A 14,206-nucleotide genomic window follows, 5' to 3' on the forward strand; every position below is an offset into this window, starting at 1 on the left:
CCTCTATTCTATATTCTGTGGTTTGCATCTTTATTTTTTGCACTATTTAGGTAGTTTTCCCCAAATAATCTCACTGATTATTTTTTAAATAATAAATAAATAAAACTAGTACACAGTAGTTTTAAAACTACTTTCCTAGTAATTTAGGTTTTGTGGAGGGTGGGGAGGTCTGGGGCTTGAACAAAGTGACTGGGAACAGTCCCTGAGAAACTTTATTTTGTTGTTTTTGTTGGCTTCAAACTGCAATCCTCAGATCTCAGCATCCTGAGAGGCTGAGCCACAAGTACCCAATAGTAATTTAGTTTTGACAGATGATAATGATCCTCAAGAACTGAGAACACTGATGGGTATGGGACATCAAGTGAATATTGGGTTTGGGTTAATAAAAATTATCTGATAGGTGGGTTTGAAGATCTGAACTCAGTTTGTTATTATGAAGTTAATTTTATAAATTTTAACTTTCTCATTAGTAGACCTTTTTGTTTTTTGTTTTTTCTTTCCTTCCATCAGATTTCACTTTCACACTGTTAAATCTATTCTTAAATGCAATGTTGGTTTTTGGAGGAGGGATAACTAGTGATAGCTGCCAAAAACTCATGTGCTCCCTCTACTGTTTTGCTGCCAACATTACAAGCCTTTGCAATGTTAACTCCCTGAAACATGTAAGAAGGAAAGAAAAATCTCTGTGGATTTACTTGATTTAAGAGGAAGATTATTATTTGATAACCTTCTCTGAAGATTTACAAAACCAGTAGGCAAGGAAAGGTTCTATGCACGCTAGCTGGTGAAGGAACTCACTTTCATGGATCTAAGATGTTTAAAAAATTCTAGTGAAGAATAAAGAAATATAAAGTCATACTTGTATTATAAAATCAAAGTTTTAAAAATGTGCCATTGATATATTTCTTGTTGTGTTTATTTCCCTAAACATGTTGAAACTATAAGTTGACTTACATTCGTATTCCTTAATCTAGTATGAATGTTACACAGAAATTACCTTTATTAATTAATATTTCTTGTGTAAAACACAAGTTAGCACAGCACTATACTATGTCACAGATTAGAATCATTAGAAGAACCAGATGCCTGTGGCTCATTCCTATAACCCTAGCTACTTAGGAGGTTGAGATCTGGAAGATGGAAGTTTGAAATCAGCCTAGGCAAAGTCCACAAGATTTCATATTCAAAATAACCAGCAAACAGGCAGGTGAGAGGTGTGGTTTAAGTGATAAAGCACCAGAAGAGCAACAAAGCGAGGCAAACGAAAGGCTTTGAGTTAAAATTCAGATACCGATATACCAAAACATTTGTATACAGTGGATTATAGGTATGTATATTGGAACAGTACAACTCATCATCCCAAATATAAGTCCTGGAAATATAATAGTCATCAAACAGAGGTTTCTGCCTGTGTGCTTCTATAGTCCATCATAAAATAAAATATAAGTTTATAATTAGAAATGGCAAATGAGTCCTTGTATAGAACACTAAAGTGAAAGTGATGAAATGATAAGTAGGTAAGTTGAACTTTATCAAAATTCAAAAAAACCCTTTGTGCATCAAAGGTCACTATCAACGGAGTGAAAAAAAACACATGGAGCAAGGGAAAATATTTGCAAATCTTATATCTGAAAAAAGACTGACATCCAGAAAACATGGAAAACCTCACTAACTCAACAGCAAGACAAAAACAGCACAATTAAGAATTGTACTTAAATAGACATTTCTCCAAACATTTACAAATGACCAATAGACACAGGAAAAGATGTTCAACATTAGTTGAATATTTGATTTGTATTAAAGAAACTCAAGTCAAAAATTGCAGTTGGAAAACACCATACACACATTAGAATAGCTATTACTTTAAAAAGCAAAGAAAGAAACTAAATGGTGAGGTACAGAGAAGTTAGAACCGTGGTTAATGATAGGAATGTAAAACAGTGCAGTCTGTGGATAACAGTTTGATTGGTTCCTCAACTAGTTAAACATAGAATTACTTCATGACCCAACAACTTCAATTTTTGGAAGTGAAAGGAAGAAAATCCCAACACATACAATACATAGATGAACCCTGTAGACATTATGTTAAATAAACCATTTACTGAAATGTAATGAAATGTAATGGGTTCACATACTGGTGAGTACAAAACCAGAGCCAAGCATGGCCAAGAAATAAGAATAGAGACCACTTTACTACCTGCAGCAGGTAAGAAAAGCATAGCAATTATTTCCAAAGCAATATCTTCTTCAAACAAAAGAAGCATGGGGATTTTGTTTGAGGAGCTGATGTGTATTCAAAGAGGAAAGAGCTTTAGAGGTGAGCCTTTTCCTGAGCATGCTCAGTTTAAAGTTATAATTCAAAAAAGAAAATGGATACATTCAGTGGCATGCTTTACTCAAGATCATGAAGCACATGTCTGAAAGGCTGATATGGTACACAGAACATTTTGGGGCATGCTCAGTTTGCCTCATAAGTATAGTGGACAGGAACATGCCTGGGTCTTTCATTATAAAAGTGGAAGATGGGAAAAGAGGGACAGATGATAGAAGGGGCGGTATTGATCAAGAAACATTGTAGTTATAAACTGACTTAAAGATATTTTTATTTTTAAATTTCTTGTTATTATAAAGGTGATGTGTATAGGAGTTATGGTGACATAAGTCAGGTAATGAGTACATTAAAATTTTTGAGCAACTTTATTTCCATCCAGAAAGTGCACAAAGAAACAGCCAAAGAGAAGAAGCAGCTCAAGATGGCAGCTCTCAGAATGGGAAGAACAAGCGAAGTCCCATGCGGGCACAGGGCACAGTAAATGATTTGCTATGAGAGGCACTTAGAACTGGAAGCAGATAGTCCTCACATACTGGCCAGTCCCAGGTCCGGCAGCTTGCACTGTGCAGGAGCTATGCTTCCCACCAGAACACAACAGGGGCTCCTCCTGCATCCTCTATGCTAAGCTTGCTCAGAAAAATGTTTCTTGGTGAGGCTTTCAGTGGTTGCCCAAATAGCTCAGCACTAAAATTTTTCTGATTTTTCTATTAATTAAATTTTGCTGACAAGGTGTTATGCAAAAGGGGTACAGTTACATAATAGGGCAGTGAGTACATTTCTTGTGATATCTTACACCCTCATTTTTCTTTCCCTTCCCTAGATCAAGTAGGCATATATACAATACCCAGTGTACCAAAATCATATCCAGTAGCCACGTGGCGTATGCCAAAGGAAATTCACTTAGAACTTTAAATATAATGTCAACAATAGAGTTTGCTTATCATTGTCTTAAATGATCATATATACATAGCTGTTGAGCTATTGTGATCCACTGAGAGGTCTATTTTAGACCTTTTTATGTTTAGTAGTTGTTTGGTTTTAGATACATAATGTAAGGTCGCTGACCCAAACCTGTGGAAGTACCATTTGACAAAAAGTTTTTTTGTTTCACAGACCTGGTCTCTACTGTCCCCCCACCCACCCTAACAGTCATATATCAAGGAGACCATGCCCCTTTGTTCTCTGTGTTCTAGGCTTGTCTCACTCAACATTATTTGTTCAAGTTCTGACCATTTCCCTGCGAATACCAATATTTTATTATTTCTAATTGCTATGTAGTATTCCATTGTGTATAGGTACCACATTTTTTGGATCCATTCATCTGTAGAGGGGCATCTGGGTTGTTTCCATATTTTGGCTATTGTGAATTGTGCAGCGATATACATGGATGTGCAGATGTCTTTTTGATATCCTGAGACCTGTTGTTCAGGATAGATGCCTACGAGTGGTATGGCTGGGTCATAGGGTATGTCTATGCTGAGTTTTTTGAGGAACCCCCATACTGTTCTCCAAAGTGGTTGTACTAATTTGCACTCCCACCAACAATGGAGAAGGGTTCCTCTTTCCCTGCACCCCCTCCAGCTTTTGTTGTTGCCTGAGTTCAGAGTATAGGCCATTCTAACTGGAGTGAGGTGATATCTCAGGGTTGTTTTTATTTGCATTTCCTTTACTGCCAGGGATGTTGAACATTTCCTTATATGTTTCTTTGCCATTTTTTTTCTCTTTTCCTGTGAAGTCTCTCTTTATTCCCTTTGCCCATTTAATAATTGGTTTACTGGGCTTGGAGAGGGTTAGTTTTTTGAGTTCTTTGTAGATGATGGATATTAGGCCTCTGTCTGTTGCTGTGCTGGTGAAGATCCTTTCCCATATGGTTGGCTGTCTTTCTAGTTTGGTGGCTATGTCTTTAGCTGTGCAGAAACTTTTAATTTTGTAGTAGTCCCATTTGTTGAGTCTCTCCCCTATTTGTTGTGCCCCTGGGACTATATTCAGGAAGTTCCTTCCTGTGCCTGTAAGTTCTAGAGTCTTTCCTACTCTGTCCTTCAGTAGTTTCAAGGATTCAGGTCTGATGTTGAGGTCCTTGATTCATTTTGAGTTGATCTTGGTGTATGGTGATAGGCTAGGGTCTACTTTGAGTTTTCTACATATGTCTGCCCACTTTTCCGAGCACCAGTAGTTGAAGAGGCTATGTTTATTCCATTGTTTATCTTTAGCTCCTTTGTCGAATATCAGCTGACTGTAAGAATGCGGCTTTATTTCTGGGTCTTCTATTCCATTGGTCTTAAGGTCTGTTTTTATACCAATACCAGGCTGTTTTTGTTATGATGGCTCTATAATAGAGCTTGTGATACCTCCTACATTGCTTCTTTTGCCTAGAATTGCTTTGGCTATTCTAGGTCTTTTGCTGTTCCATATGAATTTCAGCACTAAATGTTTAGGAGGGAAGAATGTCTTAAGGAAAAGAAGCTTTAGTAAGTGATCGTTTCTCCCTACATCAAAATGGTAATAGTGGCTACTTATATTCGGATGGTGGACTTGTGAATAGCTTTATTTTCTTATTTATGTTTAACACGTTAGGATTGTGCAATAAGAAAATTAAAAGGGTCCAGTTAGAGGTGGCAGAATTGTGCAGATCCTAAAAGTTCAGACTGATTTCTAATGCATGTCTCTTGATTTATCAACAGGGCTAGGAAAGACTCATACTGGTTTTGTTAGTTAATATCTTCCTGTTAGTAGCAGTTGAGTGATATCAACCTTTTGGCCAAGTATTTGAGAAGCAAGCACTCTTGACACTAGGCCATATTCCCAGCCCTGGCCAAGTATTTGACAGACTAGAATATTAGTGAGTAAAGAAAAAAAGGTTGACTGTTTGGAACTTTGAATCTTTATATAATGTGTTTAATTTTATGTTTTGTCACTTTACTTGAGTGGTCCTATTAATTTCACTTAATTAAACTTTATATGAACATCAACTATAAACATTTTTAAACTGCAGACAGAAATACCTCAAGGTGTGCTCAGGAATATGCCGAGGTATTCCAGTTTGTAGCTGGAAAAAAAAAAAAGAAAATAGTATTTTGGAGGTGCCTTCATGTAGACCCCTAAAAGTCTGTCTCTTCTAGATGTTAACAAAGGGCAAGTATTGACTGATTCCATATGTATGAAGTAGAAAAGGTAGTCAAATTCATTGCACTGGAAAAATAGAAAGTGGTCACCAGGAGCTGGGGGCCAAGGGAGAAATTACATGGTTAAGGGGTAGAATTTCATTTAGAGAAGATTAAAAGTTCTGGGCAAGGGTGGGGAGTGAGAGTTACATGAATGTAATGGCACAAAACAGCAAAACGTTCTTAAATTATTGACATGGTCAAATTATTAAATTATGTTTCTTTTACTACAATGCAATTATAATGGGTAATTTGAAGGGAGAGAAATGCAACAGGCTTGTACCACTGGGAATTTAGTAGGTAAATGAAGAAAAAAATGAAGAAGAACTTAGTTGATGTGAGGTGGTCCGGAAGGCACTGCTGAGCCTTGCTAATGAGAGATGGGGTTGGGCAGGAACATTTTAAGGGCCTCATGCTGATGAGAACTTGTGCACTTTAGGACAGCTGAGGGAAGACCAGAGTAGTTGGTGCACCAGGAGCAGTGTGGAGAGCAGAAGGCAATGAGGGTGAGGGGGCAAGAGCTGGATGGTTTTTGTTTGTTTGTTTTTAGCAGTACTGCAGATTAAACTTGGCCTAGTGTTTGCCAGGCAGGCACTCTACTTCTCAGCATGACTCCTGTTTCTTGTAATTAAAAAATTATTGTTATTATAAAGGTGATGTACAGAGGGGTTATAGTTCCATAAGTCAGGTAAAGAGTGCGTTTCTTGTTGGACATTGTCACCTCTCCCTTCCACTCTCCCAGTTTTTCCCTCCCATCCCCACCCTCCAGTCCTCTTTTTAAATATGAGGACTTAATTCATTCAGGTATCTATGGCAACAATGCAAATGCTATGTATTTAAGTATTTTATATTGTTATAATTGTCATTATTATTGCAGCTACTGTTGCAGTTATATAGTTGTTAGGTAATATTGACAATAAAAACATCATGTCTTAACAAATACAATTGTTTTCCCTAAGATTTTTATTCATGGGCCAACCTGTTGGTTTTGAACACTGATTATACATTAAAACCTCTAGCTATCCAATCTCACAGGGGACAAAACTTCACACAAGGAATAAAAAGAATTCCTACACTTAAGCCCTGCTCATTCTATTCTAAGAAAGTGAGAGAATGTTCTTGATTGCGACAGCTACAGTAGAGAATCAAGGGCTTCCTACTCTAAAGAATAGGAAACACATCTACTCCTGGTCAAATTCTAATTCTGCTATAAAATTCTTGTGTAGCCTAAGACAATTCTCCAAGCTAGCCTTCATCAGCAAGTTGTGGATAGTCAAACCCATGCAGAAGTTACTGTGAGACAAAGAGTGGCAGTATAAAAAGCATCCAGCCACATGTTGGTCAGGAGAGACTGCAAGGCACACTGTCAAGAGATTCAACCTCTTAATACTCATCCACTCCACTGAGATCATTGCAAAAGTGTGTCTATGATATAATGTAGTGACCAGATACCTCCTCTAGTCCTCCTCTCGCCAGGCGAGTTGCTGTTTTCCCTTATAAAGAGTAGAATATGAGGTGGGTACTGGTGGCTCATACTTGACTGTAATCCTAGCTACTCAGGAAACTGAGATCTGAGAATCTTCAAAGCCTGCCTGGGCAAGAAAGTCCACAAGACTCTGATCTCCAACTAACCACCAGAAAACGAGAAGTGGCACTGTGGCTCAAAGTGGTAGAGAAGTAGCCTTGAGCTAGTGCTCAGGGACAGTGCCCAGGCACTGAGTTCAAGCCCCATGACTGACAAAAAAAGGGAGTAAAATGGTGGCTACTGGAGGCTAGGAAGAAGGGCAAGGGACAGAGAGAAGTTACAAGAACACAGTTGGATGGGATAAATGTTCCTAAAGCACAGCAAGGTAACCCTGATTCACAATAACTACTTCTGTATTTCAAAATAACTAGTAGAGGGGATTTTTGAGGATGGTACTAGGATTTGAACTCAGAGCCTTGTGCTTTCCAGGCAGGTCCTTTACCATTTGAGCCAGACCTCTAGCCCAAGACTATTTTAAATGTTTCTGATTCAAAGTTATATCTGTTTGAAGTGAAAGATATGCCAGTTACTTTGATCTGATCATTATACATTGTATACATGTCTTGAAAGTCTCACTTTCCCATGAATATATAATTACCTTATATAATTAAAAATTAGTATTAAAAATAAGCTACTCAAGAAGCAGAGATCTGAGAATCATGGTTTGAAGCCAGTCCAAGGAAGAAATTCCATGAGACGCTCGTCTTCATCAAAAAAACTAGAAGTGAGCTGAGCACTGGTGGCTCATTCCTGTGATCCTAACAATTCAGGAGACTGAGATCTGAGGATTACTGTTTGATGTCAGTCTAGGCAGGAAAGGCCGCAAAACTTATCTCCAATGAACCACCAGAAAACTGGAAGTGAGGCTGTTGCTCAAAGTGGTAGAGTGATAGCCTTGAGTTGAAGAGCTTGGGGACAGAGCCCAGATTCTGAGTTCAAGCTTCGCAAAAGACAAAAACAAACAAACAAAACCCTAGAAGTGAAGCTGTAGCTCAAGTGGTAAACCACTAAACTTGAGTGAAAAAGCCAAGTACAGCACCCAGGACTTGAGTTCAAGCTTATGGACATAAAATATACTTTGTAGGCAAAAGCAGGGTAGTTGTTCTTGGTTGTCATCTTCAGAATGTGTGTGGATTATGCCACAGTTTCCTGGTTGGGTGTACAATGATTTTCTTGTCACAGATGACATAGGAGGGGACTGGTAAGAGTCCAGAGGTTTGAGGAAGAGCTAACTCAGAATTCTAAGAAACTTAGCCCTATTAGACAGCTCATTCAATCATTCTACAAATATTTATTGAACTGCTACATGCCCCATGTTGGCTTATTTTCTAGTTGTGTGACTCCCTGAAGACATCTACTACAGACTACTACAGTCTACTACAGACTTCCTAGGGATTCCTAGGAATTGGTGAGTTCAGGAACTTACATGGCAGCTCCTGGCCTTCCCTTCTTGGCCTCTAGAGGCCCAGACTGGAGGGGCCCCTACTCTACATGGAGCTGTCTTTGTTTCATAACGCTTCGAAGCACAAGTGAGCTCTGTATTACTGGCCTTTCCCCAGGAGTGGCTGGAGCGCCTGGAAGCTACTAGTTCTAGCCCTTCAGAGTCAGGGGGCAGGCCCAAAGCAGCAGCCATGAGCTTTGTTCCTCAAGCCTAGGGAGAAAACCTTTGATTTCATGCGGATGATTATTTTTATTCTTGCCCACTCAAGGATGAAGCTCAAGGAACAAGAGGTTTTCCTTTTCAGAGGCATCACAATGGCTTACCTCCAGGCAAACCCACTGGGTTTTGTTTTGTGTTATTTCTGGATTTGGTTGGGCCTCTCTTGGAAACCATTACTATACAACTTACTTAAAGAAAGAGTGGAGGGACTGGGCATAAGCGATTCAGATGGGGTGAGGTTGCTGGGGCAGGAGGCTGGAAGTAGTGTGTTATTGAAGAAAGTGCAAGAAGGACACATGAAAGTCACAATGTGATTTGAATCAATTCCATTTTGTACTAACATTTTTAATCTTTCACAAAGTTAAACTATTCCAGCTTTGACATTTGGCCAAGCCTACAGAATTGGGTTTTTGGATGAAGGTTTCAGGAGGGAAAAAGACACACACACACACACACACACACACACACACACACACGAGGAAGGAGAGAAAGGGGGAGGGAAACTTTTATTCTAAAGTCATTGTAAATCCAAAGCAGGGTTTTATCCTCCACAGTTAAATGAGAAAGAAAAAAAATCAAGAATACCAACATTTGAGGTACAAAGACTGCTGTGGACCAGTGAAGTTTGTAAAATTATATGTAAATGAGCAAAGATTTTACTGTGGTGACCCAAAGCTAATCCCAGAGAGAAAATCTACTTAGCAAAAGCAAGTTTTGTCTAATTTGGTTAACAGTTAAGAAGCGACAAAATGCTGAATATATTAATAATTTATATTTCCAGGGTAACACTATATCTTTAATGCTTCACCGACAAAGGGAATTCAGATTGGCTTAATGCTCAGAGAAGAGAAAAAAAATCCTTGAAAGGCCTTCTTCATATTCTGTATCCAGTACGGATGAAATGGGTGTACAACATGTGTTTCAATAATGGGCACCTTCCACTCTCCCTTCCCTGAATAATTTGCTCTTATCCCATATCACTCCATGTATATTTGCGATCTACAAAGGCTGTCTGGTCTCAACGTTCACGTCCACACCCCCAACTCTATCAATTCATAAAGAAGGAGCTAGGTCCCATTTTGTCAGTGTTACTTCAAAAATCCCTTACATGCAAGAACTAGATTTTTTTTCCTTTCCAGACAACAGATACAATTACAAGAGTCATTTTTGTGGATGGCAAGAGGAAAAGTTTTGTTTGTGTTCCTTTCTCTGTGGAATGAAGCTTGTTGGTTTACAAATTGCAGGACATCCCATTCTCTGACCTCAGTAAACAAAGTAGGTCAGAGTTCTCCTAAACCCTGTCCAAGAGATAAAGAATAAGTTAACTTTCTATCCTCTGGCCTCACAGGTCTTCAGTTTGATGACTCCTGGAGACAGGAAAATGGTTTGCTATCATTTCAAATTATTTATTTAAAAGGCACTAAAGACAAAAGTTCAAACAGAAAATCCATGATAGGAAAAAAATTAAGATAGATAGCTAGTTTAGTTTACCCATTTTGGGTCTCAGAAAAGAAGCAACCGTAGCTTGCTATTTAGTATTTTCTGGAAAAGCACAGATATATTGGAATTGGCAGTCATCCCCCCTTAAGAGATCACTAGCCAAGTTTTGTCTAGGCTCTACTTTCCTAATGTTCTGATTGAAGAGAGATTTTTTTTTTTTAATTCTACTGGGAAGGAGGGAATTCTACTGGGGAGAAGCCTTTGTTCCCAGGCTTGACAACTGGAACCCCTGTTCCACTGGCGAGGGGGGCGGGGGCATTTCCTGGCGACAATTCCCTGGGGAAGGAACACCTCATCCGACCTGTCGCGTTCCCTGCCCAGTCACCTAACGCCACTGTGGCTGAGCTGATCTGTGCGTAAAAAAGGCGATGCCGGCTTTCCCGAGCTCTCTGGTGTTTGAAAACAGGAAACTTCGATGGATGTTGTTTCTAAGACATGTCAGAATCTTACTTCCTACAACATCTGCACACTTTCTCCCCCTTGCCTCCCAGAGTAGTGTTACAGTCGTGAACTCAGCGGGGTCCCGCCGGCGCGGGGTTAGCCGCATTCCAGACCTGCGCCTGGGCGCCGCCGATCAGAATTGCCTGCCTGGAGAGAGGACAGCCAGGTCCCCCAGTAGGCGAAAAGCTTTTCAAAGCCAGCTCTCGCGGAGTCATTCCACTGGCCTCTTTTCGGAGGCCAGAACCTCGTTCCTGGCTTCAGCCCCCTTCCAAGACCGAGGCAAAGGGGAGCAGGCTGCCAGCTGACGCGCTCTGGGACACCCCGAGAGCAGTCAGTCGCACCCCCTAAGCTAGGCCTCCAGTGATACCTGCTTAAGACTCCATTTAGCCTCCCTGTCCTCTCCACTCATCAAAGGGCCTCCTCCCCAGCCAAATTACCCAAGGCCCGGTCAATCCTGCACCCTTGGCGCCGTGGAGGGGAGAGAAGATAACAAAGGAATTCATGTCTTCGGATCTTTATTACAAAACGTTTATTGCGAGAGGACGATCCTCCAGAAGACTAATTCGCTCACGGCCTTCTCCCACCCAGTGTTTGCATACTATTTACACCTGTACAATAACAATATGTACATTTCCTCTGGATTGCGCCCAGCGTGTAAGGCGACCTCGCGGTGTCAGAGCACCTGGGGGTGCTGGGGCGTGTGCAGGTTGAGGGCGTTGGGGTGGGCGTGGCCGATCAGGTTGAGGTAATGCCGGTCGAGGCCCTGAACCTGCGACAGGAAGGGACTGTGCTGCTGCGCGGGGCTCGAGAGGGGCACCGGCGCACCGGGCAGGTAGGACAGCGCGGGACTGCGGGCTGCGCCGTGTGGCCAGGAGAAAGACCCCGGGGCAGCACCCTGCGGGAACACAGTGGCCTCGCCCGGAGTGTGGCCCGCAAATTCGGGACCCGCAGGGTGCAGTTGATAAGAGAAATCTGGCTCCGGGAGCGAACTCAGGGGTGGGAAGGGGGGCTCCGCTCCCAGGCGGGCCTTGGACTGCAAAAAGGCGAGGATGCGCGCGTACTTCGCGTCCTTGGTCTCCATCCGCTCCACGGTGGTGAGGTAATGCACCAGGTTCTTCATACATTCGTGGTAGCCATAGTGGAAATAGTTGGCAAACTCTGCTAGAAGTTCTGCTGGAGAGGCAACAAAGATGGTAAGAAAGACGAAAACCGCGAGCGCTCGGGAACGGTCCCCACCCGGAGGCCGCAGGCTAGTGCCGATCAGCTGCCTCCACATTTCCTGGCCCGAGGTCTCACTTGAGGAGCAGCACTTTTCTTTTCGGTCTAGAGACTTGGAACGCTCCAGCAAACAATCCTCTTTCCCCCCAACAGCTCGACCTTCCACCTTCCTTCGCTCTCGGACCGAGATCCAGCAAGCCAGCATCCTTAGAAACCTTTGCCATGATAACTCCGCCAGCGCCCTGGCCAGAGAGAGGCTTTGGCAAGACTCCTTCCTTCCCCTGATCTCGCAGCTTCTCTCAAGTGCATTTCTCTGCGACGATCTCACGCTCATCCCCACACTAGGTCTGTGTGGCGCCGCCCCCCTTGCCCAGTTTCCCTTCTCACCCACCTTTTTCCCTTCCCCGGGGAAAATCGGCGGAGTGCAGGGCTCTTAGGTACTGAACCGTCATCTCCAGGATCTCCGCCTTCTCTAGCTTCCCAGAACTCTGCCAAAGGAGAAAAGGCTACTTGTGGCGTCTCTGTCATCGACGTGTAACCCGGGAAGGCTTCAGGGGACCCCGAGCCGGACCCCGAGCCGGACCCCTGGGGATCTGCGCCAGAGAAGAGAGGCTCAGAATTTAGGCCTCTCGCCTCTGGGTCCCACCACCTGGCACCCAGGTGTGTGAACGTTACCTGCTTCGCCAGGGCCATGGGCACCGTTTTGCCCAGCTCATTCAAGCAGCGGTTGATTCGATCCCTCCTTCGCTTTTCTATCACTTTGTGAGAAACCGGAGTTCTCTGTAAACACGGAGGTTTTTCTTCTTTACACTCAGGACGTCTGCCTCCCTGGGCAATAGCTAATAATAGCTGCGCGCTCAGAGGCGAACCCCAGGAAGGGACCCCTGCCTGGCCACACGCAGGCTGAGGAGTTCAGTCCCCGCTTGCCCCTCATAGGTGTGCTGTCCTTTAAGCCATCCAACCCAATCCAACCACTGAGGCACGCTAAGCGCCAGAACTTTGGGGAGATGACTGCCAGCCTCCAAGAGTGAGCTTCTCCTGGCTAAGCCGGCACCGTCCCTACCTCTACCCCCTTTCTAAAGCACGTAGTATTCCTCCGCACTCTACGTCTCGCGTGGCTACATCTCTGAGATCGGTCCCGCCAGGTGGCAGGTGGGTGAGTCCCAGGCCTCCATTACCAGGGCGCAAGGACTCACTTTGCGTTCCTTGAGCTTGTCTGACATCCTGGTCAGTATGCGCCCTCGGGGAGAGGCAGTGGCGCCGGGCACCCGTCCACTCTCCACCTCGTGTGCCTCTTGGAGGGTCCCAGGTAGACTGCAGCCTCCCAACTCCGAAGGGCTCCCTTATAAAGCGGTCATCTAGGGCTGCAAGTGCATTCACGAGTTGAATTATTCCATAGGATTAGGGGATCTGGGTTTGGAGAATGTATGCATTGAAGATCCGTTTTAAAGAAGTTAAGAGAAAAAAAAAATTTAGCAGCCGAGGGGGGCGAGCTGGGGGCCGATCAGCTTTGTTAATCCACGTGGCCCTTCAAAGGACACGTGATCGGCTGAGGAGTAACATTTGCATGGCAACCGCCCGGGCGGGAAAAGGAGGCGGTAAACTCCTGTAACAGTTGCGGGGCGCGGAGCGCAGGGGCGCAGTGGCCGTGGGCACCGGGGGGCGAGGACCCTCACAAAACAGTGTCGCCTCCTTTAGTCCCACCGCTGAGTCTCACACGATCGCCTGTTTACAAATCCCAGCAAGCTCGCCGTCCCAGCACCGAGTGCGTTTTAAAGCCTGTCCAGAGTCATTAAAGTAATTAAGTAAGCCTTTAATAGGCTGTTCCGCCGGGTTCAAGGGAGAGCTCTTGGAGACGGAGGCTCCCCGTTTGTTCCCAGGCTTTTTCTCACAAGACTTGGTGACACGTCCATCTCCCCCTTTTTTGTTTACACCGCTTTATTTGTCCGGACATCCCGGCAGGTGTGGGGCTGCGGCTGGCACACGAGGCTCTCGCCTCGCCTCGCCCCTCCCGCGGGCCTTTGGCACGCGACGCTCCCCCTTAACTCTCTGACCAAGTCGCTTGCTTTCTTTTCTCCCCCCTCCCCCCTCGAGCTCTCTCTTGGCGGGGGGAAGAGGCTCAATTTGTAGCCTATTATCCTATACGAAAATGTCCATTGAAAAGTATGAATAGTTTTCATTGGGCTAAATTTTAATAATGCCAGGGGGTGGGGGAGGAGAGGGAGGCGGGCGTGTGTATGTGTGTGTGAGGGGGGTGGGGTGGGAGGAGGGGGGGGGGCAACACGGAGGAGAGTGGGCCGAGAAGAAAAGGGGGAACGCAGCTGGTCCAGGCGAGCATTATGCGACGTCACCTGCGTGAGGGGCGCTTA

General features: G+C 43.8%; 1 protein-coding gene across 4 annotated transcripts; it reads right to left on the minus strand.

The window, feature by feature from the left end:
• Positions 1–11,125: 11,125 nt before the first annotated feature.
• Positions 11,126–13,976, minus strand: Helt (helt bHLH transcription factor). 4 transcript variants are annotated; one of them, XM_048330840.1, is made up of 3 exons: positions 12,513–13,976; positions 12,229–12,325; positions 11,126–11,792 (listed from the first exon to the last, which is right to left on the minus strand). In XM_048330840.1, the coding sequence occupies exons 1-3, from the start codon at positions 12,528–12,530 to the stop codon at positions 11,293–11,295; spliced, it is 615 nt and encodes a 204-aa protein (XP_048186797.1). In that variant the 5' UTR covers positions 12,531–13,976; the 3' UTR covers positions 11,126–11,292. The 4 variants fall into 4 exon arrangements, with proteins under 4 accessions (XP_048186797.1, XP_048186799.1, XP_048186798.1 ...); XM_048330842.1 differs by having other exon boundaries at positions 12,229–12,430; XM_048330841.1 differs by having other exon boundaries at positions 11,126–11,789; positions 12,513–13,973.
• Between the last annotated feature and the right edge of the window lie 230 nt (positions 13,977–14,206).

Source organism: Perognathus longimembris, chromosome 21, assembly GCF_023159225.1.
Source record: "Perognathus longimembris pacificus isolate PPM17 chromosome 21, ASM2315922v1, whole genome shotgun sequence".
Classification (NCBI taxonomy): Eukaryota; Metazoa; Chordata; class Mammalia; order Rodentia; family Heteromyidae; genus Perognathus; species Perognathus longimembris.